The 27338-nt window shown below is 44.9% G+C and overlaps 1 protein-coding gene across 1 annotated transcript in view; it reads right to left on the reverse strand.

The window, feature by feature from the left end:
* The window catches only part of LOC130367890 (neurogenic locus notch homolog protein 3-like), an 83217-nt gene that overhangs the window by 14416 nt on the left and 41463 nt on the right, over window positions 1–27338 (reverse strand). The window contains 3 exon segments of the mRNA XM_056570864.1: window positions 8572–8694; window positions 8788–9123; window positions 9207–9349. Of these exon segments, the coding sequence (XP_056426839.1) occupies window positions 8572–8694; window positions 8788–9123; window positions 9207–9349 (602 nt within the window).

A 27338-nucleotide genomic window follows, 5' to 3' on the forward strand; every position in this document is an offset into this window, starting at 1 on the left:
AGAAGCGACGACCAATAGCAGATCGGGGGGCGGGGCGGTTAACTTTCGGTTTCCCCGTTCTGCCCACCCACAATAGGCGGGGCAGAACGGGGAAACCAACAGAGGACCGGCGCCGAAGATCCACTTACCCATCCGGCGACAGCGGGCGGTGATCGGCGGGCGGCTGCTCCCTGGATCCTACGGAAGACGGTGAGTTGCCTAGCAACATCTGGAGGGCTACAGTCTAAGCCATCCAGATGTTGCAAAACTACAACTTCCAGCATGCCCAGACAGCTGTTTGCTGTTTGGACATGCTGGGATTTGTAGTTTTGCAACAGCTGGAGGGCTACAGTTTGGAGATCCCTGTGCAGTGATCTCTAAACTGTGGCCCTCTAGATCTTCCAAAACTACAAATCCCAGCATGCCCACACAGCAGTTTGCTGTCTGGGCATGCTGGGATTTGTAGTTTTGCAACATCTGGAGGGCCACAGTTTGGAGATCACTGTGCAGTGGTCTCTAAACTGTAGCCCTCCAGATGTTGCAAAACTGCAAATCCCTGCATGCCCAAACAGCAAACAGCTGTCTCGGCATGCTGGGAGTTGTAGATGTGTACCTCCAGCTGTTGCATAACTACATCTCCCAGCATGCCCTTCGGTGATCAGTACATGCTGGGAGTTGTAGTTTTGTAACAGCTGGAGGCACACTGGTTGGAAAATACAGAGTTAGGTAAAAGAACCTAAAGGTTTTCCAACCAGTGTGCCTCCAGCTTTTGCAAAAGTTCAACTCCCAGCATGCACGGTCTGTCAGTACATGCTGGGAGTTGTAGTTTTGAAACAGCTGGAGGTTTGCCCCCCCATGTGAATGTACAGGGTACATTCACACGGGTGAGTTTACAGTAAGTTTCCTGCTTCAAGTATGAGCTGCGCCAAATTTTTCGCAGCAGCACAAACTCCTAGCGAAAAACTCACTGTAAACCTCCCCCGTGTGAATGTACCCTAAAAACACTACACTAACACATAATAAAGGTTAAAACACTACATATACACCCCCTTACACTGCCCCCCCCCAATAAAAATGAAAAACGTATTGTACGGCAGTGTTTCCAAAACAGATCCTCCAGCTGTTGCAAAACAACAACTCCCAGCAATTCTGGACAGCCACTGACTGTCCAGGCATGCTGCGAATTTTCGTTAAAGTTGGATGGGGTAATGAAAAAAAAAATAAAATTCCCACTAAAATGCTGGTGTTACCCTGCATTTTTCATTTTCACAAGGGAAAATAGGAAAAAAGCCCCCCAAAATTTGTAACCCCATTTCTTCTAAGAACATACCCCATATGTGGATGTAAAGTGCTCTGCGGGTGCACTACAATGCTCAGAAGAGAAGGAGCACCATTGGGCTTTTGAAGAGAAAATTTGTCCGGAATTAAAGGCATGTGTGTTTACAAAGCCCCCATAGTGCCAAAACATTGGACCCCCCCCACACATGTGACCCCATTTTGGAAACTACACCCCTCATGTAATGTATTAAGGGGTACAGTGAGCATTTATGCCCCACAGGTGTCTGATAGATGTTTGGAACAGTGGTCCGTGAAAATGAAAAATGTAATTTTTCATTTGCTCAGCCCACTGTTCCAAAGATCTGTCAAATGCCAGTGGGGTGTAAATGCTCACTACACCCCTTATTACATTCTGTGAGGGGTGTAGTTTCCAAAATGGGGTCACATGTGGGGGGGGGGTCCACTGTTCTGGCACCACGGGGGGCTTTGTAAACGCACATGGCCTCTGACTTCCATTCCAAACAAATTCTCTTTCCAAAAGCGTAATGGCGCTCCTCCTCTTCTGAGAATTGTAGTTCGCCCGCAGAGCACTTGAGGTTACAAATTTTGGGGTTAATTTTCTCCTATTACCCCTAGTAAAAAAATTTAATTTGGGGAAAAACTGCATTTTAGTGAAAAAAATATTTTTTTTCATTTACACATCCAACTTTAACAAAAAGTCGTGAAATACCTGTGAGATGTTAAGGCTCACTGTACCCCTTGTTACATTCCTTGAGGGTGTAGTTCCCAAAATAGTATGCCATGTGTTTTTTTTTTTTTGTTTTTTTTGCTGTTCTGGCACCATAGGGGCTTCCTAAATGCGACATGCCCCAAAAACTATTTCAGCAAAATTTGCTTTCCAAAAGCCAAATGTGACTCCTTCTCTTCTGAGCATTGTAGTTCATCCACAGAGCATTTTACGTCTTAACATGGGGTATTTCCATACTCAGAAGAAAACCATTTCAGAAAAACTCACTCTCCAAAATCCCATTGTCGCTCCTTCCATTCTGAGCCCTCTACTGCGCCCGCCGAACACTTGACATACACATATGAGGTATTTCCTTACTCGAGAGAAATTGTGTTACAAATTTTGAGAGGATTTTTCTCCTTTTACCCCTTGTAAAAATAAAAAAACTGGGTCTACAAGAACATGCGAGTGTAAAAAATTAAGATTTTGAATTTTCTCGTTCACTTTGCTGCTATTCCTGTGAAACACCTAAAGGGTTAACACACTTGAATGTCGTTTTGAATACTTTGAGGGGTGCAGTTTTTATAATGGTGTCATTTGTGGGGTATTTCTAATAAGAAAGCCCTTCAAATCCACTTCAAACCTGAACTGGTCCATGAAAAATTCAGATTTTGAAAATTTTGTGAAAAATTGGAAAATTGCTGCTGAACTTTGAAGCCCTCTGATGTCTTCCAAAAGTTAAAACATGTCAACTTTATGATGCAAACATAAAGTAGACATATTGTATTTGTGAATCAAAATATAATTTATTTGAAATGTCTATATTCCTTACAAGCAGAGAGCTTAAAAGTTAGAAAAATGATAAATTTTCAATTTTTTCATCAAATTTTTGAATTTTCACCAAGAAATGATGCAAGCATTGACAAAATTTTACCATTAACATAAAATAGAATATGTCACAAAAAATGTCAGAATGAAAGGTAAAAGCATCCCATAGATATTAATGCTTAAAGTGAAAGGATAGATCAGGATACAATCTCTTTAGTTGTAATTGGAAATTGGATGTGATGAGGGTCTACAAAGTCCATCTAATTGTATCTGCCACAAATAAATTTTACCCCCAGGTAACATTAGCAATTCCTATGCCTAACCTTTCATTATGTCAGCCATAAAGGGGCTCTGTCAGGTCTCTCCTAAGCTACCAAATCTGAGGGCAGAATAGAATAGAGGAGAAGACAATGGGGGAGATTTATGAAAACCTGTCCAGAGGAAAAGTTGCCCAGTTGCCCATAGAAACCAATCAGATCGCTTCTTTCAGTTTTAACAAGGCCTCTGAAAAATGAAAGAAGCGATCTGATTGGTTGCTACGAGCAACTGGGCAACTTTTGTTCTGGACAGGTTTTGATAAATCTCCCCCATTAAGCTTGAGGACATATAATTTTCTATGGTTTAACCCCTTAAGGACCAGGCCATTTTACACCTTAGGACCAGAGCGTTTTTTGAACATCTGACCACTGTCACTTTAAGCATTAATAACTCTAAGACGCTTTTACCTATCATTCTGATTCCGAGATTGTTTTTTCGTGACATATTCTACTTTATGTTATTGGTAAAATTTTGTCGATACTTGCATTGTTTCTTAGTGAAAAATTCCAAAATTTTATGAAAAAATTTAAAATTTTGCATTTTTCTAACTTTGAAGCTCTCTGCTTGTAAGGAAAATGGATATTCCAAATAATTTTTTTTATTCATATATACAATATGTCCACTTTATGTTTGCATCATAAAATGTATGTGTTTTTACTTTTGGAAGACACCAGAGGGCTTCAAAGTTCAGCAGCAATTTTCCAATTTTTCACAAAATTTCCAAAATCCCTATTTTTCAGGGACCAGTTCAGGTTTGAAGTGGATTTGAAGGGTCTTCATATTAGAAATACCCCATAAATGACCCCACTATAAAAACTGCACCCCCCAAAGTATTCAAAATGACATTCAGTCAGCGTTTTAACCCTTTAGGTGTTTCACAGGAATAGCAGCAAAGTGAAGGAGAAAATTCACAATCTTCATTTTTTACACTTGCATGTTCTTGTAGACCAATTTTTTAATTTTTACAAGGGGTAAAAGGAGAAAATGTATACTTATATTTGTAGCCCAATTTCTCTCGAGTAAGCACATACCTCATATGTCTATGTAAATTGTTCGGTGGGCGCAGTAGAGGGCTCAGAAGCGAAGGAGCGACGAGGGGATTTTGGAGAGTACGTTTTTCTGAAATGGTTTTTGGGGGGCATGTTGCATTTAGGAAGCCCCTATGGTGCCAGAACAGGAAAAAATACCCACATGGCATACCATTTTGGAAACTAGACCCCTTGAGGAACGTAACAAGGGGTCCAGTGAGCCTTAACACCCCACAGGTGTTTGACGACTTTTCGTTAAAGTCGGATGTGTAAATGAAAAAAAAAAATTTTCCACTAAAGTGCAGTGAGCCATAATACCCCACAGGTGTTTCACGACTTGTGCATATGTAAAAAAATCTTAAAAAAATGTCACCAAAATGTTTCCCCCCAAATTTCACATTTATGCAAGGGTTAATAGCAGAAAATACCCCCAAAAATTTGTAACCCCATCTCTTCTGAGTATGGAGGTACCCCATAAGTTGACCTGAAGTGCACTATGGGCGAACTACAATGCTCAGAAGAGAAGGAGTGATATTTGGCTTTTTGAGAGCAAATTTTGCTTGGGGGCATGTCGCATTTAGGAAGCCCCTATGGTGCCAGGACAGCAAAAAATACCCACATGGCATACCATTTTGGAAACTAGACCCCTTGAGGAACGTAACAAGGAATAAAGTGAGCCTTAATACCCCACAGGTGTTTCACGACTTGTGCATACGTAAAAAAAAAAAAAAAAATTCACTAAAATGTGTGTTTCCCCCCCAAATTTCACATTTTTGCAAGGGTTAATAGCAGAAAATACCCCCCAAAATTTGTAACCCCATCTCTTCTGAGTATGGAGGTACCCCATAAGTTGACCTGAAGTGCACTACGGGCGAACTACAATGCTCAGAATAGAAGGAGTCATATTTGGCTTTTTGAGAGCAAATTTTGCTCGGGGGGCATGTCGCATTTAGGAAGCCCCTATGGTGCCAGGACAGCAAAATAACCCCCCATTGCATACCATTTTGGAAACTAGACCCCTTGAGGAACGTAACAAGGGGTACAGTGAGCATTTATCCCCCACTGGTGTCTGTTAGATCTTTGGAACAGTGGGCTGTACAAATTTTTTTATTTGCACAGCCCACTGTTCCAAAGATCTGTCAGACACCAGTGGGGTGTAAATTCTCACTGCACCCCTCATTACATTCCGTGAGGGGTGTAGTTTCCGAAATGGGATCACATGTGTTTTTTTCTTTTTTTTTGCGTTTGTCAAAACCGCTGTAACAATCAGCCAGCTCTGTGCAAATCACCTCAAATGTACATGGTGCACTCTCCCTTCTGGGCCTTGTTGTGCGTCCCCAGAGCACTTTGCGCCCACTTATGGGGTATCTCCGTAGTCGGGAGAAATTGCATTACAAATTTTGGGGGGCGTTTTTCCCTTTTACCTCTTGTCAAAATGAAAAGTATGGGGCAACACCAGCATGTTAGTGTAAAAAAATTTTTTTTTTACACTAACATGCTGGTGTAGACCCCCAACTTCACCTTTTCATAAGGGGTGAAAAGAGAAAAAGCCACCCAAAATTTGTTAGGCAATTTCTCCCGAGTACGGCGATACCCCATATGTGACCCTAAACTGTTACCTTGAAATACGACAGGGCTCCAAAGTGAGAGCGCCATGCGCATTTGAGGCCTGAATTAGGGATTTGCATAGGGGTGGACATAGGGGTATTCTACGCCAGTGATTCCCAAACAGGGTGCCTCCAGCTGTTGCAAAACTCCCAGCATGCCTGGACAGTCAACGGCTGTCCGGCAATACTGGGAGTTGTTGTTTTGCAACAGCTGGAGGCTCCATTTTGGAAACAGTGGCGTACCAGACGCTTTCATTTTTATTGGGGAGGGGAGGGGGTGTGTTTAGGGGTATGTGTATATGTAGTGTTTTTTACTTTTTATTTTATTTTGTGTCAGTGTAGTGTAGTGTAGTGTTTTTAGGGTACAGTCACACGGGCGAGTTTCCCGCTGCGAGTTTGAGCTGCCGCGCAAAATTTGCTGCATCGCAAACTTGCAGCCTGATATTCACTGTAAGCCCCCTGCCCATGTGAATGTACCCTGTACATTCACAGGTGGGGGGGGGGGGGACCTCCAGCTGTTGCAAAACCACAACTCCCAGCATGCACAGTCCATCAGTGCATGCTGGTAGTTATAGTTTTGCAACAGCTGGAGGAGCACGGGTTGGGAAACACTGAGTTAGGAAACAGACAATGTTTCCCAACCAGTGTGCCTCCAGATGTTGTAAAACCACAACTCCCAAACATTCTCAGGCATGCTGGGAGTAGTAGTTCGGCAGCATCTTTAGAGCCAGATGTTGCCGAACTACAACTCCCAGCATGCTTGGAGTTGTAGTTTTGCAACATCTGGAGGACTATAGTTTGCAAACCACTAATACAGTGGTTACCAATCTGTCCCCTTCAAGATGTTGCAAAACTACAACTCCCAGTATGCCAAAACTGTCCAGGCATGCTGGGAGTTGTAGTTCTGCAGCATCTGAAGGGCCAGATGTTACAGAACTACAACTCCCAGCATGCCTGGACAGTAAGGGCATGCTGAGGATGTGTAGTTTTGCAACATCTGGAAGGGCACAGTGGTCTCCAAACTGTGGACCTCCAGATGTTGCAAAACTGCAACTCCCAGCATGCCCAGACGCCAAGGGCTGTCTGGGCATGCTGGGAGTTGTAGTTTACAGGGTCCCATTACAGCAATGCATGTCGCTTTACGGCTACTGAATTGGGGAGACGCCATGTGGCAGAATTTGGCAGGTTGTTTTTTTGCGTTTCTGAAAAAGAAAATTACAAAAAAAAAAAGAGTGGAAACAGGCTAACTTTGTTTTTGCAAGTAAGAAGCTGTTTAAATGATGTCGAAACTCCTTAAAAAATCCTCCATTCTTCTACCCCCCATCATCCTGAGAAAAGCCTGTGAGTCCTGCTTCTCCTATCTAAACAGACAAAGCCTGTGAGTCCTGCTTCCCTCACCTACACATAGAGAAAGCCTGTGAGTCCTGCTTCCCTCACCTACATATAGAGAAAGCCTGTGAGTCCTGCTTCCCTCACCTACACCTAGAGAAAGCCTGTGAGTCCTGCTTCCCTCACCTACACATAGAGAAAGCCTGTGAGTCCTGCTTCCCTCACCTACATATAGAGAAAGCCTGTGAGTCCTGCTTCCCTCACCTACAGATAGAGAAAGCCTGTGAGTCCTGCTTCCCTCACCTACATATAGAGAAAGCCTGTGAGTCCTGCTTCCCTCACCTACACATAGAGAAAGCCTGTGAGTCCTGCTTCCCTCACCTACATATAGAGAAAGCCTGTGAGTCCTGCTTCCCTCACCTACACATAGAGAAAGCCTGTGAGTCCTGCTTCCCTCACCTACACTTAGAGAAAGCCTGTGAGTCCTGCTCCTCCCACCTACATATAGAGAAAGCCTGTGAGTCCTGCTTCTCCCACAACTCAACCAGGAAAAGCAGTTAAAGGGGTACTCCTGTGGAAAACTTTTATTTTAAATCAACTGGTGCCAGAAAGTTAAACAGATTTGTAAATTACTTCTATTAAAAAATCTTAATCCTTCCAATACTTATTAGCTGCTGACATCACGAGCACAGTGCTCTCTGCTGACAGAACTGTCCAGAGAAGGAGAAAATCCCCATAGCAAACATATGCTGCTCTGGACAGTTCCTAAAACGGACAGCAGAGGTCAGCAGAGAGCACTGTGGTCATGATGTAAGCAGAGAGCTCTGTGTTCCAAAAAGAAAACAATTTCCTCTCTAGTATACAGACCCTAAAAAGTACTGGAAGGATTAAGATTTTTAAATAGAAGTAATTTGCAAATCTGTTTAACTTCCTGGCACCAGTTGATTAAAAAAAAAAAAATGTTTTCCAAGGGAGTACCCTTTAATTTCTATGTTTGGCAGGGTCATTAGCACTCATTTAATGACTGGGCGGAGTTAACAGGACTCACAGGCTCTATCGATAACTCCTGGCAGCATTTTAACAGCCTATGTGATTTAAGTAACAGAAAATGAAATATCCCAGTATGTCTTTCCTCCTTTCTATGAAAAAGTATAATTGGAGATCTAAAAGATCCGCTTTTAAAAGTAGAACATCAGAGTCTTCTCTTCAAATGGATTCCAGTATAGATTCCTAACAAGGAAAGCTAAAGCTTTGTTGGTCCCACTCCTCCTTGATCAAGAATACAATTCTAATGCTTTAGTAAAGACTGACACTCCTAGTAGCTCAGCAAAAATATTGAGGGAATTCTTGCCATTAATATAGGTATTCAGTTCCACTAGAATTTAGGATCTCAACTTTCAAATTTTTGGCTAAAATGTTATTTAAACCAGCTGTTGTCTAAGGATGATGTGAGAAGATCAGACATATTGGTCCTTACCTGTCCATTCCGGAGGACACTGGCAGTTATAGGTGTTCACGCCATCCACACACGTGCCACCATTCATACATCTGTGGTCAGGGCAGTCGTCAACATTTATCTCACAGTTTGAACCTTCAAAACCTGTAGGACAAAGAACATTAATAATGAGTTGTAACACAGGTCAAGTTCAATGACTCCATTACTAGGATGGCAGGTTCAGAATCATCTCCTTACCTGGTAGGCAAACACACTGGTATGTGAGGTCCCCAGTTGGTCGGCAGGTGCCTCCATTTTGGCATTGTGAAGGTGAACATGGAACGTAAGGGACTTCACATAACTGGCCGGTGAAGCTGCTAGGGCAGCGGCAGCGAAACGAACCAGCAGTGTTAATACATTGGCCTCCATTTTGACAAAGGCCTGGAGTTCGGCATTCATCAATATCCACTCTGCAACTTCGTCCTTGGTATCCTGGGGGGCATGTACAGTTGTATCGCCCATTCCAGTTGGTACAACTAGCCCCGTTTTTACATGGGTTGGAGGCACAGGCATCGATGAGAGAGCAATCTTGTCCTGAGAAGAGCAAAATTATTAAGATGGACGAATTAACATACTCCCAACCCAAGGAGAGAACCTGTGGTGTTACAACTGCTCACCTTTGAAACCCTTGGGGCAGCTACATTCATATTGTACAGTTCCTCCTTTAATAGAACTCTGGCAGACGCCACCATTGACACAAGGAGTTGGCACACATGGATCTTTAAATTGGTATTGTTCCCCAATCCAACCAGTAAGGCATCTAAAAAAAAAAAAGAATAAAAAATAAATGAACCTTTTAAATGTAGACATGGCACAGATACCCACCGACAGGCTTTTCAAAACTTCCACCTCAGGTGTGTAACGCATAAAAAGTATGGCACTATATTTGGAGATCCCTTTCTGCCCTAAGGTGGGCTGTTCTTCACAACAGTTTACTTTACTGCAGGCCACTGTCTTCAAAAGAATCCCATAAGTATAAAAAAAACATCAGTCTCAAAGTACAACACCAGTCAATGGAGATGACACATTGAAAAAACATGCGAAAAGCAGAGATCAATGACCAAATGTTCACAGATTTCAACCCAGTAAATGTTAACCGGTTCTTTTCTGTAGGAATTTCTATACTTAAAGCAAACAGAAAGTGAGCAAACAGAGAAATACATGGGAAAAAATGATACACAAAAAAAGAAAAAAGGGGGGAAAAAAGACCAAACCAAAAACAGCGGGAAAATTCATAAAATGTATAAATAAAATAAATAAATGTGTGAACAAGACAGATTTGCGTAAACAGTAAAGAGGGAGACAAAGAGAGGGGGGAGGGGGGTTTCAAGAACCAGACATGAAAGAGCTGGGATGTGAGCGGATACTGTAACCCTTTCCAAGTTTGAAGACTGAGGCTTGGATGATACTACACAGGGCATTATGATGTATGGTGGCAAGTAGAGATGAGCGAACTTACAGTAAATTCGATTCGTCACGAACTTCTCGGCTCGGCGGTTGCTGACTTTTCCTGCATAAATTAGTTCAGCTTTCCGGTGCTCCGGTGGGCTGGAAAAGGTGGATACAGTCCTAGGAAAGAGTCTCCTAGGACTGTATCCACCTTTTCCAGCCCACCGGAGCACCGGAAAGCTGAACTAATTTATGGAGGAAAAGTCATCAACTGCCGAGCCGAGAAGTTCGTGACGAATCGGATTTACTTTAAGTTCGCTCATCTCTAGTGGCAAGATCGTGTGCCAAAAATAGAAACGCTGGTTTTTAAATTTAGGAAGTATCGCAACTTTAGAATTTCCCTATAGAGGAAAAATGTATACAAGAATTAGAATTTCTGTCATTAATGCCCACAACTTTTGCTATCATAAGAAAATGCAAATTATGGGTTTTGAGTTCTCTCTTTCCCTGATTACCCCATTCACATGCTGATTGTTCATGTGTTCTTAAAGGGGTACTCAGATGCCTGATCGCGGGGATACCGCCGCTGGGGACCTACGCGATGTCTCCTGCAACACCCCCTTTTTCTCAGCTGCACAGAGTGAGTATGATGATGGGCGATCCAGGGGACTGAGTAGCATGATGTCACAAGGGGGCGGAGCCATTACGTCACGAGATCAGCCCGTCAGTTCCTCGCTCTGTGCACCTGAGAAATGGGGGTGCTGCAGGAGAGATCATGGAGGTCTCCAGCGGCGGGACCAGTGGCGTTGCTAGGGTTGGTGTCACCCGGTGTGGTAGAAAATGGTGTCACCCCCATACCTTCCCCCCCTCAGTAAGTTTTTAGCCTGTTGCGCCTGTTGTGACAGGCATTGTGAGAAATTCCAGTATAATATACCAGTTGCCACAGAATGGGAAAGTGTTAAAGAAGTTTAAAGAAGAAATACTCCACTGGAAAACATTTACTTTTATATCAACTGGTGCCAGAAAGTTAAAGGGTACCTCTCATCAAAAAAACTTTTGATATATTATAGATTAATGTATGCAGAATAACTTCACAATTGCATGTTATTAAAAAATATGCTTCTCTCTATTTAATTTTCCACTTTGAAGAAATGACCACTAGGGGTCTCCCCACCAGTCCTGGCAGCATGCATTTCAGACTCATGCTGGAGTCCTAAACACTACGAGCTGCCAGTCTGCTTTGTTCACAAAGGAGAACACTCAGAGCTGCCAGCCTGCTTTGTTCACAGCCTGTTTGGCTGTGAACAAAGCAGGCTGTCAGCTCTGAGTGTTTAGGACTAGAGCATGAGTCAGAAATGCTTGCTGACAGAACTGGTCGGGAAAAATACAATAGAAAGAAGCATATTTTTCATTTGCATGCTATTGGAAAGTTATTCAACATTCATTAATCTAAAATATATCAAAAGTTTATTTGATGAGAGGTACCCTTTAAACAGATTTTTAAATTACTTCTATTTAAAATCTTAATCCTTACAGTACTTATAAGCTGTTGTATTCTCCACAGGAAGTTGTGTAGTTCTTTCCAGACTGTCCACAGTGCTCTGTCTGTCCATGTTAGGAACTGTCCAGAGCAGGATAGGTTTGCAATGGGGATTTGCTCCTACTATGGACAGTTCTTGACATGGACAGAGGTGTCAGCACAGAGCACTGTGGTCAGACAGAAAATAAATTAAAAAAGAAAAGAACTTCCTGTGAATCACTTATACAGCAGCTAATAAGTACTGGAAGGATTAAGATTTTTAAGTAGAAGTAATTTATAAATCTGTTTAACTTTGTAGCACCAGTTGATTAAAAAAAAATGTTTTCCAGTAGAGTACCCCTTTATGCAGTGGTAAGGTTATGCTGGGAGTTGTAGTTTCACTCACCATAACTGTAGAACTTACAAGTGACTACAGCTCTGATAGGACAGTGACTACAGGTGACGTCTTCTCTATAGTGAGGAGAATACACAATGATATCAGTGACTACAGGTGACGTCTTCTCTATAGTGAGGAGAATACACAATGATATCAGTGACTACAGGTGACGTCTTCTCTATAGTGTGGAGAATACACAATGATATCAGTGACTGCAGGTGACGTCTTCTCTATAGTCTTCCCTTATCTAATTCAGATAGTACATACCACCGGGTCCAGCTAAAACTCCTGTCTGCAGAATGTGACGCCCAGATGACTCCTCACTATGTCAGCGCATTCTCATCCTCTATATTAAAACAAGTATTATTATAAACCTGCCAGACACTGTATCCTCTAAATATAATACTACTATACACTATACTCTTTGATTATAAACCTTCCATACACCATACCCACTGAATATAATACTACTACCACACACTGTACATTCTGAATATAATACCAACACATACTGTACCCTCTGAATATAAATCTGCCACATACTGCACCCTCTGAATATAATACCGCAACACACTGTACCCTCTGAATATAATGCTACCACACACTGTACATTCTGAATATAAATCTGCCACATACTGTACCCTCTGAATATAATACTACCACATACTGTACCCTCTGAATATAAATCTGCCACATACTGTACCCTCTGAATATAAATCTGCCACATACTGTACCCTCTGAATATAAATCTGGTGGTGTTGCTAGTGGATAATGGGGGTGCTAGTACTGGGGGGGGGGGTGTTGCTGGAGGATGATGAGGGTTCTACTGGCCATCCCCCCTGGCAGTATCACCCCCATCATCCATTGGCAGGATCATCCTCCTGGCAGGAGCACCCCCATCATCCACCATCAGGATCTGCTGATGGAGGTGCTGCTGCTGGGGGGGTTTGCTGGTGGATGATGAGGGTGCTACTGCCTGGGGGGAGCATTAGGTAGGCAGTAGTTCCCCCACTTAAGGTAGGTAGCAGTTCCCCCACATTAGGTAGGTAGCAGTTTCCCCACATTAGGTAGCATAGATTCCCCACATTTGGTACCAGTTACCCCACATTAGGTAGTAATTTCCCCACATTAGGTAGCACAGATTCCCCAAATTAGGTAGCACAGATTCCACATATTAGGTAGCAGTTTCCTCACATTAGGTAGCACAGATTACCCACATTAGGTAGCAGTTTTCCCACATTATGTAGCAGCTTTCGCACATTAGGTAGCAGTTTTCCAACATTAGGTAGCAGTTTCCCCACATTAAGTATCAGTTTTCCCCCATTAGGTAGCATAGATTCCCCACATTAGGTAGTAGTTTCCCCCCATTAGGCCGCAGGTTCCCTTGCATGTTCCCCACAATAGGTCAAAGTCTCCCCACATTAGATCGCTGGTTCAAACAAACCACCCCCTCTCCCCACACAAAAAAAAAACCACATACACACACAACACAGAGACACTGTTACGCCTAGCGCTCCGGGTCCCCGCTCCTCCCCGGAGCGCTCACGGCGTCTTTCTCCCTGCAGCTCCCCGGTCAGTCCCGCTGACCGGGAGCGCTGCACTGTCATGGCCGTTGGGGATGCGATTCGCACAGCGGGACGCGCCCGCTCGCGAATCGCATCCCAGGTCACTTACCCGTTCCCGTCCCCTGCTGTCATGTGCTGGCGCGCGCGGCTCCGCTCTCTAGGGCGCGCGCGCGCCAGCTCCCTGAGACTTAAAGGGCCAGTGCACCAATGATTGGTGCCTGGCCCAATTAGCTTAATTGGCTTCCACCTGGTCCCTGACTATATCTAACCTCCTCCCATGCACTCCCTTGCCGGATCTTGTTGCCCTTGTGCCTAGTGAAAGCGTTTTGTGTGTCTAAAGCCTGTGTACCAGAACTTCTGCTATCCACCCTGACTACGAACCTTGCCGCCTGCCCCCGACCTTCTGCTACGTTCGACCTTGCTTCTGTCTACTCCCTTGTACCTCGCCTATCATCAGCAGTCAGAGAGGTGAGCCGTTGCTAGTGGATACGACCTGGTCACTACCGCCGCAGCAAGACCATCCCGCTTTGCGGCGGGCTCTGGTGAAAACCAGTAGTGACTTAGAACCGGTCCACTAGCGCGGTCCTCGCCAATCCCTCTCTGGCACAGAGGATCCACTACCTGCCAGCCGGCATCGTGACAGTAGATCCGGCCATGGATCCCGCTGAGGTCCCTCTGCCTTATATCTCTGATATCACCACGGTGGTCGCCCAGCAATCCCGACAGATCGCCCATCTAACCCACCAGCTGTCGGAAATGTCCACCATTGTGCACCAACTTCAGTCGCAACTTCAGCAGCAATCATCTCCTCCGCCAGCTCCTGCACCCCTTCCGCAGCGAGTGGCCACTTCTAGCCTCCGCCTGTCCTTGCCGGACAAATTTAATGGGGACTCTAAGTTTTGCCGTGGCTTCCTTTCGCAATGTTCCCTGCACATGGAGATGATGTCGGACCAGTTTCCTACTGAAAGGTCTAAGGTGGCTTTCGTAGTCAGCCTTCTGTCTGGAAAAGCCCTGTCATGGGCCACACCGCTCTGGGACCGCAATGACCCCGTCACTGCCTCTGTACACTCCTTCTTCTCGGAAATTCGAAGTGTCTTTGAGGAACCTGCCCGAGCCTCTTCTGCTGAAACTGCCCTGCTGAACCTGGTCCAGGGTAATTCTTCCGTTGGCGAGTACGCCATACAATTCCGTACTCTTGCTTCTGAACTATCCTGGAATAATGAGGCCCTCTGCGCGACCTTTAAAAAAGGCCTATCCAGCAACATTAAAGATGTTCTGGCCGCACGAGAAACTCCTGCTAACCTGCATGAACTCATTCATCTAGCCACTCGCATTGACATGCGTTTTTCTGAGAGACATCAAGAGCTCCGCCAGGAAAAAGACTTAGATCTCTGGACACCTCTCCCACAGTCTCCACTGCAATCTGCGCCTAGGCCTCCCGCCGAGGAAGCCATGCAAGTGGATCGGTCTCGCCTGACCCTGGAAGAGAGGAATCGCCGTAAGGAAGAGAATCTTTGTCTGTACTGTGCCAGTACCGAACATTTTTTGGTGGATTGCCCTATCCGTCCTCCACGTCTGGGAAACGCACGCTCGCACCCAGCTCTCGTGGGTGTGGCATCTCTTGATGCTAAGTCGGCTTCTCCACGTCTCACGGTGCCTGTACGGATTTCTACTTCAGCCAGCTCTTCCCTCTCAGCCGTGGCCTGCCTGGACTCTGGTGCTTCTGGGAATTTTATTCGGGAGTCCTTGGTGAATAAATTCCGCATTCCGGTGACCCGTCTTGTCAAGCCACTCCACATTTCCGCGGTCAACGGAGCCAGGTTGGATTGCACCGTGCGTTACCGCACGGAGCCCCTCCTAATGTGCATCGGACCTCATCACGAGAAAATTGAATTTTTGGTCCTTCCCAATTGCACTTCCGAAATTCTCCTTGGACTACCCTGGCTTCTACACCATTCCCCAACCCTGGACTGGTCCACTGGGGAGATCAAGAGTTGGGGTCCCTCTTGTTCCAAGGACTGCCTTAAACCAGTTCCCAGTACTCCCTGCCGTGACCCTGTGGTTCCTCCTGTATCCGGTCCCCCTAAGGTCGTTAGGGACTCTGCCTGCCACAGAAAATGCCTCTCCCCCCCTCCCAGTCCCTTCAGGCAAGCCTCTGTGTCCCCTCATGGCTCCCGTCCTTGTGTCTCCCTGCCCCGTGCCAAGCTTCACCCTCTGCCCTCCCTCCCCATTCCTACTCCTGCTGTACTGCCTGCCATTGAGGAAACCATCCATTCCTTCCCGGTGTCCTCATCCCAGGGGAGGCAGTCACCGGACCAAAAAAAGGGGAGACCTAAGGGGGGGGGGGGTACTGTTACGCCTAGCGCTCCGGGTCCCCGCTCCTCCCCGGAGCGCTCACGGCGTCTTTCTCCCTGCAGCTCCCCGGTCAGTCCCGCTGACCGGGAGCGCTGCACTGTCATGGCCGTTGGGGATGCGATTCGCACAGCGGGACGCGCCCGCTCGCGAATCGCATCCCAGGTCACTTACCCGTTCCCGTCCCCTGCTGTCATGTGCTGGCGCGCGCGGCTCCGCTCTCTAGGGCGCGCGCGCGCCAGCTCCCTGAGACTTAAAGGGCCAGTGCACCAATGATTGGTGCCTGGCCCAATTAGCTTAATTGGCTTCCACCTGGTCCCTGACTATATCTAACCTCCTCCCATGCACTCCCTTGCCGGATCTTGTTGCCCTTGTGCCTAGTGAAAGCGTTTTGTGTGTCTAAAGCCTGTGTACCAGAACTTCTGCTATCCACCCTGACTACGAACCTTGCCGCCTGCCCCCGACCTTCTGCTACGTCCGACCTTGCTTCTGTCTACTCCCTTGTACCTCGCCTATCATCAGCAGTCAGAGAGGTGAGCCGTTGCTAGTGGATACGACCTGGTCACTACCGCCGCAGCAAGACCATCCCGCTTTGCGGCGGGCTCTGGTGAAAACCAGTAGTGACTTAGAACCGGTCCACTAGCGCGGTCCTCGCCAATCCCTCTCTGGCACAGAGGATCCACTACCTGCCAGCCGGCATCGTGACAGACACACACACAGATAGATAGAGAGAGAGAGACACACACACACACATTCAGTCAGAGAGACACACAATCACAGACAGAAAGACACACACACAGACAGAGTCACACGCAGTCACACACACACAGAGTCACACACAGACAGAGTCACACACAAACAGAGAGCCACAAACAGACAGAGATAGCGACAGACACACACACAAACACACACACACACACTCACAGACAGAGAGACACACACACAGACAGAAAGTCACACACACACAGTCACACACAGACAGAGTCACACTCAGTCACATACATAGAGTCATACACACACACACACACAGACACAGACAGAGACACACAAACAGAGATAGAGTGAGACAGACACACACTCACTCACCCATCCAGCGCAGCGCTCCTTCTATCCGGGCGCTCTGTGAGTGACATCACGTCCTCCTGCGCGGCCCTGCGGAGGCACGTCGGGCCGGCGCAACAGAAGACGTGGGGGCGCAGGCCGGTTCACTGTGCAGGTGACCGGGGGGTGGGGGGGGGGGGTGCTGCTAGTACGGAGACAGCACAACTGAGGTCCGGGGACATACCTGGTGTCACCCCATCAGGCCGTCGGACATCTTATCCCCTATCCTCTATCCTTTGGCTAGGGGATAAGATATCTAGGGGCGGAGTACCAAGCCCAATAAACTCCTCTTTAAGGACCAGGCCAATTTTATTTTTGCATTTTCGTTTTTTCCTCCTCACCTTGTTAAAATCTTAACTCTTTTATATTTTCATCCACAGACTTGTATGACATCATTTTACCATAAAATGTATGGCGCAACCAAAAAAAATACTATTTGTGTGGGGAAATTGAAAAGAAAACCGCAATTTTGCTAATTTTAGAAGGTTTCATTTTCACACCGTACAATTTACGGTAAAAATGATGTGTCCTTTATTCTGTGGGTCAATACGATTAAAATGATACCCATGATTACATACTTTTCTATTATTGTACCGCTTAAAAATAATAGCAAACTTTTTAACCAAATTCGTGCGCTTAAAATCCCTCTAATTTGAAGACCTATAACTTTTTAATTTTTCCGTATACGCGGCGGTATGAGGGCTCATTTTGCACTGTGATCTTTACTTATTATAGATACCTGTTACGCTGAGCGCTCTGGGCACCCTGCTTACCTCGGTGCGCTCACAGCGTGTGCTCCCAGGCAGCGCTCCAGTCACCCGGTCTCGGCATGCGCGTGCCGGGACTCTTAAATTTAAAGGGCCAGTGCACCAGTGATTGGTGCCTGGTCCAAACTGGTTAATCTAGGGTTAAAGGTTCTGCTTTGACTTAATTAGGCCTGCACCTGTACACTGCCTATAAGTACCATCTCCTCCCAAAGCTTCCTGCCGGATCTTTGTTGCCTTAGTGCCCTAGAGAAAGCGTTTATGTGTATTCCCTGCCTGTTGCTGAACCTGTTGCTATTGACTACCGCCTGAGAACCGTTGCCGCCTGCACTGACCTTTTGCTACGTCTGACATCGCCTCTGCCTGATTGTTTTGTACCTTGCCTCATCTCAGCAGCCAGAGAGGTTGAGTCGCTCCTGGGTGGAACGACCTGGGGGTTACATGCCGCAGCAAGACCATCCCGCTTAGCGCCGGGCTCTGGTGAAAACCAGTAACTCCTTAGACTCCGTTCCCCTGGTACGGCCCACGTCATCTCCTCTCTGGCACAGCTGATCCACCTCCAGCTCCTGCTAGCTCCTGCCAGTCCGGATCCTGACAATACCACATTTTTGTAAAACTTTATATTTTTTTATTATTTTTTTGGGGAATAAAATGTGACAAAAAAGCAGCAACTTTGGACTTTTTTTTTTTTATGTTCACGTCGTTCACCGCACAGGATCTTTATATTTTAATAGTTCGGACATTTACGCACGTGGCGATACCCGATATATTTATTAATTAATTAATTTATTTTACACTTTTTGGGGGTAAAATGGGAAAAAGGGACAATTTACATTTTAATTGGGGGAGGGAATTTTTCAGTTTTTTTTAAACTTTTTTTTTTAACTTCTTTTTTCATACTTTTTATGTCCCCATAGGGGACTATTTATAGCAATCACTTGATTGCTAATACTGTTAAGTGCTATGCATAGTATAGCACTGATAAGTATTATCGGTGATCTTCTGCTCTGGTCTGCTGGAAGGCAGATCAGAGCAGAAGGCGGTGGAGGCAGGTGAGGAGACCTCTGTCCGCCATGTTATCTGATCAGATCAGCTAAAACTGTAGGCACACTGCCGCAGATGCAGTGATCTGTATTGATCACGGCATCTGAGGGGTTAATGGTGGACATCCATGCGATCGCGGATGTCGGCCATTACCGGCTGGTCCCTGGCTGATATCAGTGTTATCAGCAGCCGGGACCTGCCGTGCATAACCCAAGCATCAATCTGATGCTCGCGGTCATGTACAGGACATAAATGTACGTCCTGGTGCGCAAAGTACCGATGCACCAGGACGTACATTTACGTCCTTGGTCATTAAGGGGTTAATGTAGGAGGGATTGGGGGGAGATTGGGCCTAACTCTCCAAGAACAACAATAATTCATCCAGCTCAATCACTTGGGAAGCACCCATCAACATTAGACAGTCAGCTGGTCCCAATAAAATCGACATGTTAGACTTACTTTTTTCTGAGGTGTAGAAATTATCATAGACGATTAGGTTTAAAAAGAAAGTTTTACTTTTTTTTTTTTTTTTTACACAACAATGGCACAACAACTCTTGATGGTTACAGTCTTTCACCCCCCCCTCCCATAGACATTAAAGGGGTATTCCAGGCAAAAACTTTTTTCTTATATATCAACTGGCTCCGGAAAGTTAAACAGATTTGTAAATTACTTCTATTAAAAAATCTTAATCCTTTCAATAGTTATTCGCTTTTGAAGTTTTCTGTCTAACTGCTCAATGATGATGTCACGTCCCGGGAGCTGTGCATGATGGGAAAATATCCCCATAGGAACTGCACAGCTCCCGGGACGTGAGTCATCAGAAAGCAGTTAGACAGAAAAAAACAACTCAACTTCAGAAGCTAATAACTATTGCAAGGATTAAGATTTTTTAATCGAAGTAATTTACAAATCAGTTTAACTTTCCGGAGCCAGTTGATATATAAAAAAAGTTTTGGCCTGGAATACCCCTTTAACGGAGGGTGCGTGGCGTGACGTCACTAGGGGGCATGGCCATGATGTCACGTCCCCGTCTCTGAGACAGCGCCCGGCAACAGAATGCTAGGGGCTGCACCGAGATCATGGGGGTCCCCAGCGGCGGGGCCCCGGCAATAATATATCTTATCCCCTATCCTTTGGAAGAAGAAGATTCCTATGTTCTCCCTGGGTTCTTCAGAGCCTTCTTCAGAGTTTTCAGCCTGTTTGGAATTGGATCCAGATTTGAAATATGATGATCTCCCTGAGGTAGATGAGGAATAATCATCTATTTCAATGATAGTGCTTGTTGTGTCCTTTGTAGGGCCCTTACATCGAACTCACCACGATAAGCAAGGTAGTGAATGTATAAAATATTAATACAATGAAATAAAATAAAATAGACATTAGTGTTGGGCGGCATAGGCCATATTCGAATTCGCGAATATATGGACGAATATTCGTCATATTCGCGAATATTCGCATATTATCGTTTTATTTTCGCATATGCGAATATTCACGTGTGCGAAAATTAACATATACGAAAATTTGCATATTCAACAAATTAACATAAGCGGAAATTCGCATATGCGTAAATTAGTATATGCAAATATTCGCAGATGCGAAACTTCGCACACCAGTCTCACACAGTAGTATTAGAGCCTTCTTACACCACATAAGCTGGAAGCAGAGAGGGATGATCACTGTGATGTGTACTGTGAAAAAAAAAAAAAAAAAAAACGAATATTCGTAATTACGAATATATAGCGCTATATTCACGAATATTCGCGAATTCGCGAATATGCGATATTCGCGAATAAAATTCGAATTGCGAATATTCGCGAGCAACACTAATAGACATATAGGGGGAGATTTATCAAAACCTGTCAGAGTAAAATTTGCCCAGTTGCCCATAGCAACCAATCAGATTGCTTCTTTCACTTTTGAAAAGGCCTCTGAAAAATGAAAGAAGCGATCTGATTGGTTGCTATGGGCAACTCAGCAACTTTTCCTCTGCACGGGTTTTGATAAATCTCCCCCATAATAGATGTATGCACAGAGATCGTGCCTTTTATGGTTGATTACAAATAGTCTGAGTAGCAATGTCTCTGTATAGCTCGTATCTGGTCAGGATACTGCATTCGGCAGCGTGTTGGTAAGGGGTTAAAATCAATGCGCTCTGCGGCGCTGGGGTTTCCTTGTGTGTATCCCACTCTACCCTGGCGGCACAGGGATAGAGATTGGTGAGTGGGATATAGATAGTCTCTAAATTGTAATCCTGTGGGTGCATAAGGCAGCACTCTGCAGCGCTGGAGGCCCCTCAAATGTGGACCACTCTACCCCGGTGGCACAGGGAAAGTTTTGAGTGGATTTGGGGATTGGCACACTATGCCTCTTACCAGCAATGTCCTGGAGCCTGGTTGCCGGAAAAAGGTTTTTGCTAGGGAGACGTCCGCTGGCAGGCGGGATGTGTACAACCCCGGAAGCATGCTCCGGTAAATTATGGTAAAGATCGTCGGGTTTGCCAATACTGGGGTACAGGTGATAAAGGCTAGACGTGTTTCGAGGTACTCATCTACCTCTTTTTCAATAGCAATCATTTTATTTGATTCTAGTAGCAAAAAAAAACAAAAAAAACACCGTAGTTTGGGTGAACTTTACCTGACGTTTCTACTGTGACTCTTGATTTTGAAGAAAGAAGAACCCTAAGAAAGGAGTTTACCGCTCCTTTAAGTCCTGCCAGTACAAATTCCGTGATTCATTACGTCCTTTAGCTAAGATTATGGACCTTACTGAAGAAGATATTGCTTTAGACAAACCAGTAGATGTTTTCATCCGTCACGGCTGGATCCAAAGAGCTATATGACTTTTTGGTAATGCCAATACTGCATTGTGCACGACGGCATTCCATTCTTATGAAAATGGATTCTCAGTTGACCCATTTGGCCACGTCTTTTTTTTTTAATGGTACCCTACGAAATTTTATTAGAAAAGGTATCTCCATCAATTTTTTGGATAAAGTCTAAAGTCCAAAAAAGAATAAAACCCGCCAGCCAAAGTTTAAACCCACATGGCGTTTTTCTTGGTGTTTTTTTACTCCCATAGACTTCTATGGGAGAAAAACACCAAGATTTTTCCGAAAAATACAACAAGAGGTCGTTTTTGAAAAACTGCCAAGGAGCCAAAAAGAGCTGAAAAACGTCCAAAGGATTAAAAAAAGCCAAACTGAAAAACGCCAAGCAGATCTGGCATTTTGCAGTTCACTACTGACTTACAGCTAACATCTGGCTGCGACATTTTTTCACAGAAAAAACGCTGTGCAGCAAAATGGGCATGAAAAACCTCAGTGTAATCATAGCCTTATAGAACTCCTATAGAACAAACTCTTATAGTTCCAAGAAAGCTATTATCCCGGTTTCTTCTAAATTTTCTGGTTTTCTAAACAATCTATTTCTAGTAAAAAAAAAGAAAGATGGAGATCACAAATCTGTAATAAATATAAGATTTCTCTACAACTCTGTCAAGTATCAACATTTCAAAATGGAGGGAACTCATCTGTTATGAGATCTTTTGATTTAAATAAACTGGATAGTCAAAATTGGTCTAAAGGATGCCTATTTCACTGTCCCTATTCACCCATCATGTCAGGCGTATCTTCAATTTTCATGAAAGAATCAAATATGGAAATTCACATGCCTTCCATTCAGTCTAGCCTTAGCTCCCTGGTGTTTCACAAAATTCTTGAAACCAGTAGTAGCGGTATTACAAAGCCGGGGTGTTCGCCTTATACTTTATCTAGACGACATTCTTAACATGGCCCAGTCTCTAGCTCAAATATGTAATGGAATCTGTCCTTACTTACAGATCTCGGATTTCTGATCAATTTCAAAAAATCCGTTTTGACCCTCTAGGGAAGCGGAATTTCTAGGGTCCTTGAACTTTTTAATTCCTGGGGAGACAAAGGAGGAGGCTCCTTATCAATTACATTTCTATTGTATAAATTATAAATAGAATGCTTTTCTGCTTGATTTCATTTAAGAGAGTATCAGATGTTAGAGTTCTGGATACCTCTCAGACAAATTTTCTCCTCAGGGTGTTCATTTTTCTATAGTTAAACGTATAAAAAAATAAATAAACGTATCGTTAAACGATAAAGAAGAAATTATAAATCGGGATCAGGAAAGAGCAAATATATTAAACAAATTCTTCTCCACTGTATTTACTGAGAAAAATTAAATGCCAGGTAAAATACAGCGAGATAAGGTAAACGCCCCTGTACAGGTCACTTATCTAACCCAGGAAGAAGTACAGTGCCGCCTACAAAAATCAAAGTAGACAAACCACCAGGTCCATTCACCCCCGTGTTCTAAAGGAATTAAGTAATGTAATAGACAGACCCCTATTTTTAATATTCAGGGACTCTATAGTGACAGGGAAAGTTCCCCAGGACTGGTGCATGGCAAATGTGGTGCCAATATTTAAAAAGGGGTCAGAAGGTGACACCGGGAATTATAGGCCTGTTAGTTTAACCTCGGTTGTATGTAAATTGTTTGAGGGTTTTCTAAGAGATAATATTTTAGAATATCTTGATAAAAATAAATGTATGACTCCATATCAGCATGGCTTTATGAGGGATCGGTCCTGTCCAACTAACCTGATCAGCTTCTATGAGGAGGTGAGCTCCAGACTGGATCAGGGGGAATCGCTGGATGTCGTATATCTGGATTTTTCCAAAGCATTTGATACGGTGCCACATAAAAGGTTGGTGCATAAAATGAGAAAGATTGGGCTGGGGGAGAATGTGTGTAAGTGGGCAGGGCCGGCCTTAGGGGTGTGCGAGCTGTGCGGCCGCACAGGGCGCCATAGCAACAGGGGCGCCGGGCGGCCGACACAGCTCACACCAAGTATATATAATTTGTATTGCCCGACGCCCGGGATTTAGCCCTGCTTCGGGCAAGCAGCTCTAAATGCCGGTGTAATGAAGAAAACTGTGCCCTGCAGTGGAATGTGACCCTCCGCACAGGGACACAGTTTTCTGCTTTTCAGGCCGCTCCCTCTCATTACATTCCCACTACCCTCCCTCAACTGTGTCCCTGCGCTTCAGGGCACAGTTTTCTTCATTACTCCGGAAGGCTTCACTTACCCGGCCCTCCTCCGCGTCTCTGGTAGGCTGGCGAGGCCCGAGTCTGAAGAGGGACGTCGCACATGTGACATGCCTCCGCAGACCCGCACAGGACGTCAGTGACATCACTCGTCAGGCCGCCACCGGAGAGAAGAGAAGCGCAGGTCAGGTAAGCTTGTCTATGTGTATGTGTGGGTGTCTGTGTGTGCGCGTATGTGTGGTTGTCTGTCTGTGTGTGTGTGTGTGTGTGTGTGTGTGTGCATGTGTGGGTGTCTGTCTGTGTGTGTGTGTGTGAGTCGGGAGGGGGATGGGGGAAGGACAATGCTACCGAATCCGAATTTGGGGAACCTGCTTCTTCCTAATGTGGGGCTATACTGCACCTAATGTGGGGAGCTATACTGCACCTAATGTGGGGCTATACTGCACCTAATGTGGGGAGCTATACTGTACCTAATGTGGGGAACTATACTGCACCTAATGTGGGGAACTATACTGCACCTAATGTGGGGAGCTATACTGCACCTAATGTGGGGCTATACTGCACCTAATGTGGGGCTATACTGCACCTAATGTGGGACTATACTGCACCTAATGTGGGGATCTATACTGCACCTAATGTGGGGCTATACTGCACCAAATGTGGGGAGCTATACTGCACCTAATGTGGGGCTATACTGCACTTAATGTCAGGCCATACTGCACCTAATGTGGGGAGCTATACTGCACCTAATGTGGGGAGCTATACTGCACCTAATGTGGGGAACTATACTGCACCTAATGTGGGGAACTATACTGCACCTAATGTGGGGGAGCTATACTGCACCTAATGTGGGGGAACTATACTGCACCTAATGTGGGGGAACTATACTGCACCTAATGTGGGGGAACTATACTGTACCTAATGTGGGGAAACTATACTGCACCTAATGTGGGGGAACTATACAGAACCTAATGTGGGGGAACTATACTGCACCTAATGTGGGGAACTATACTGCACCTAATGTGGGGGAGCTATACTGCACCTAATGTGGGGGAGCAATACTGCACCTAATTTGGGGGAACTATACTGCACCTAATGTGGAGAGCTATACTGCACCTAATGTGGGGGAACTATACTGCACCTAATGTGGGAGAACTATACTGCACCTAATGTGGGAGAACTATACGGCACCTAATGTGGGGAACTATACTGCACCTAATGTGGGGAACTATACTGCACCTAATGTGGGGGAGCTATACTGCACCTAATGTGAAGAGCTATACTGCACCTAATGTGGGGGAACTATGCTGCACCTAATGTGGGGAACTATACTGCATCTAATGTGGGGAACTATACTGCACCTAATGTGGGGGAACTATACTGCACCTAATGTGGGGGAACTATACGACACCTAATGTGGGAGAACTATACTGCACCTAATGTGGGGGAGCTATACTGCACCTAATGTAGGGAAACTATACTGCACCTAATGTGGGGAACTATACTGCACCTAATGTGGGGGAGCTATACTGCACCTAATGTGGAGAGCTATACTGCACCTAATGTGGGGGAACTATGCTGCACCTAATGTGGGGAACTATACTGCACCTAATGTGGGGGAACTATACTGCACCTAATGTGGGGAACTATACTGCACCTAATGTGGGGGAACTATACTGCACCTAATGTGGGGGAACTATACTGCACCTAATGTGGGAGAACTATACTGCACCTAATGTGGGGGAACTATACTGCACCTAATGTGGGAGAACTATACTGCACCTAATGTGGGAGAACTATACTGCACCTAATGTGGGAGAACTATATGGCACCTAATGTGGGGAACTATACTGCACCTAATGTGGGGAACTATACTGCACCTAATGTGGGGGAGCTATACTGCACCTAATGTGAAGAGCTATACTGCACCTAATGTGGGGGAACTATGCTGCACCTAATGTGGGGAACTATACTGCATCTAATGTGGGGAACTATACTGCACCTAATGTGGGGGAACTATACTGCACCTAATGTGGGGGAACTATACGGCACCTAATGTGGGAGAACTATACTGCACCTAATGTGGGGGAGCTATACTGCACCTAATGTAGGGAAACTATACTGCACCTAATGTGGGGAACTATACTGCACCTAATGTGGGGGAGCTATACTGCACCTAATGTGGAGAGCTATACTGCACCTAATGTGGGGGAACTATGCTGCACCTAATGTGGGGAACTATACTGCACCTAAAGTGGGGGAACTATACTGCACCTAATGTGGGGAACTATACTGCACCTAATGTGGGGGAACTATACTGCACCTAATGTGGGGGAACTATACTGCACCTAATGTGGGAGAACTATACTGCACCTAATGTGGGGGAGCTATACTGCACCTAATGTCGGGAAACTATACTGCACCTAATGTGGGGAGCTATACTGCACCTAATGTGGGGGAACTATACTGCATCTTATTTAGGGGGGCAGGGGACTGGTGAAGGGAGACATGGGACTGATTAAGGGGGTAGGGGACTGGTGAAGGGAGACAGGGGACTGATTAAGGGGGAACGGGAATGATTAAATATTATTAAAAAAATTGTTACAAAGATTTCTTTCCTCTATGTGTATGTTTATGGGGTAATGGGGGGGGGGGGGGGGGGGTCACCTAAGGCCGGCCCTGTAAGTGGGTAAGTACCTGGCTCAGTGATAGGAAACAGAGGGTGGTTATTAATGGTACTTATTCTGATTGGGTGACTATTACTAGTGGGATACCACAGGAGTCTGTCTTAGGTCCTATTCTATTTAATATATTTATTAATGACCTTGTAGAGGGGTTGAATAGTCAAGTAGCAATCTTTGCAGATGATACTAAACTCTGTAAAGTGTTAAACACAATAGAGGACAGTGCACTGTTACAAATGGATCTGGATAGGTTGGAGGTTTGGGCTGGGAAGTGGCTTAGGGGTTACTTAATAACTATGTATAAATATATCAGGGGACAGTACAGAGATCTCTCCCATGATCTATTTATACCCAGGACTGTATCTATAACAAGGGGGCATCCTCTACTTCCAGAGAAAAGAAGGTTTCTACACCAGCACAGATCAGGGTTCTTTACTGTAAGAGCAGTGAGACTATGGTAAACTCTGTAAAATAGTTCAAAAGGGGTCTGGATGCATTTTTGGAGAGTAATAACATCACTGGTTATGTATACTAGATTTATAGGGACAGAACGTTGATCCAGGGATTTATTCTGATGCCATATTTGGAGTCGGGAAGGAATTTTTACCTTGAGTATGAGGGTTTTTTGCCTTCCTCTGGATCAACTCAATAGGGCCACATTAGGGATATAGGTTGAACTTGATGGACTATGGTCTATTTTCAACCTTATGAACTATGTTACTATTTTACTATTAAAACAAACCTACGTACAGTGTTTTATCACGCTTTTCCTCACAATAATAACTTATGTGTACAGGGTGGGCCATTTCTATGGATACACCTTAATAAAATGGGAATGGTTGGTGATATTAACTTC

The sequence above is a fragment of the Hyla sarda genome, chromosome 4, assembly GCF_029499605.1.
Source record: "Hyla sarda isolate aHylSar1 chromosome 4, aHylSar1.hap1, whole genome shotgun sequence".
NCBI lineage: Eukaryota > Metazoa > Chordata > Amphibia > Anura > Hylidae > Hyla > Hyla sarda.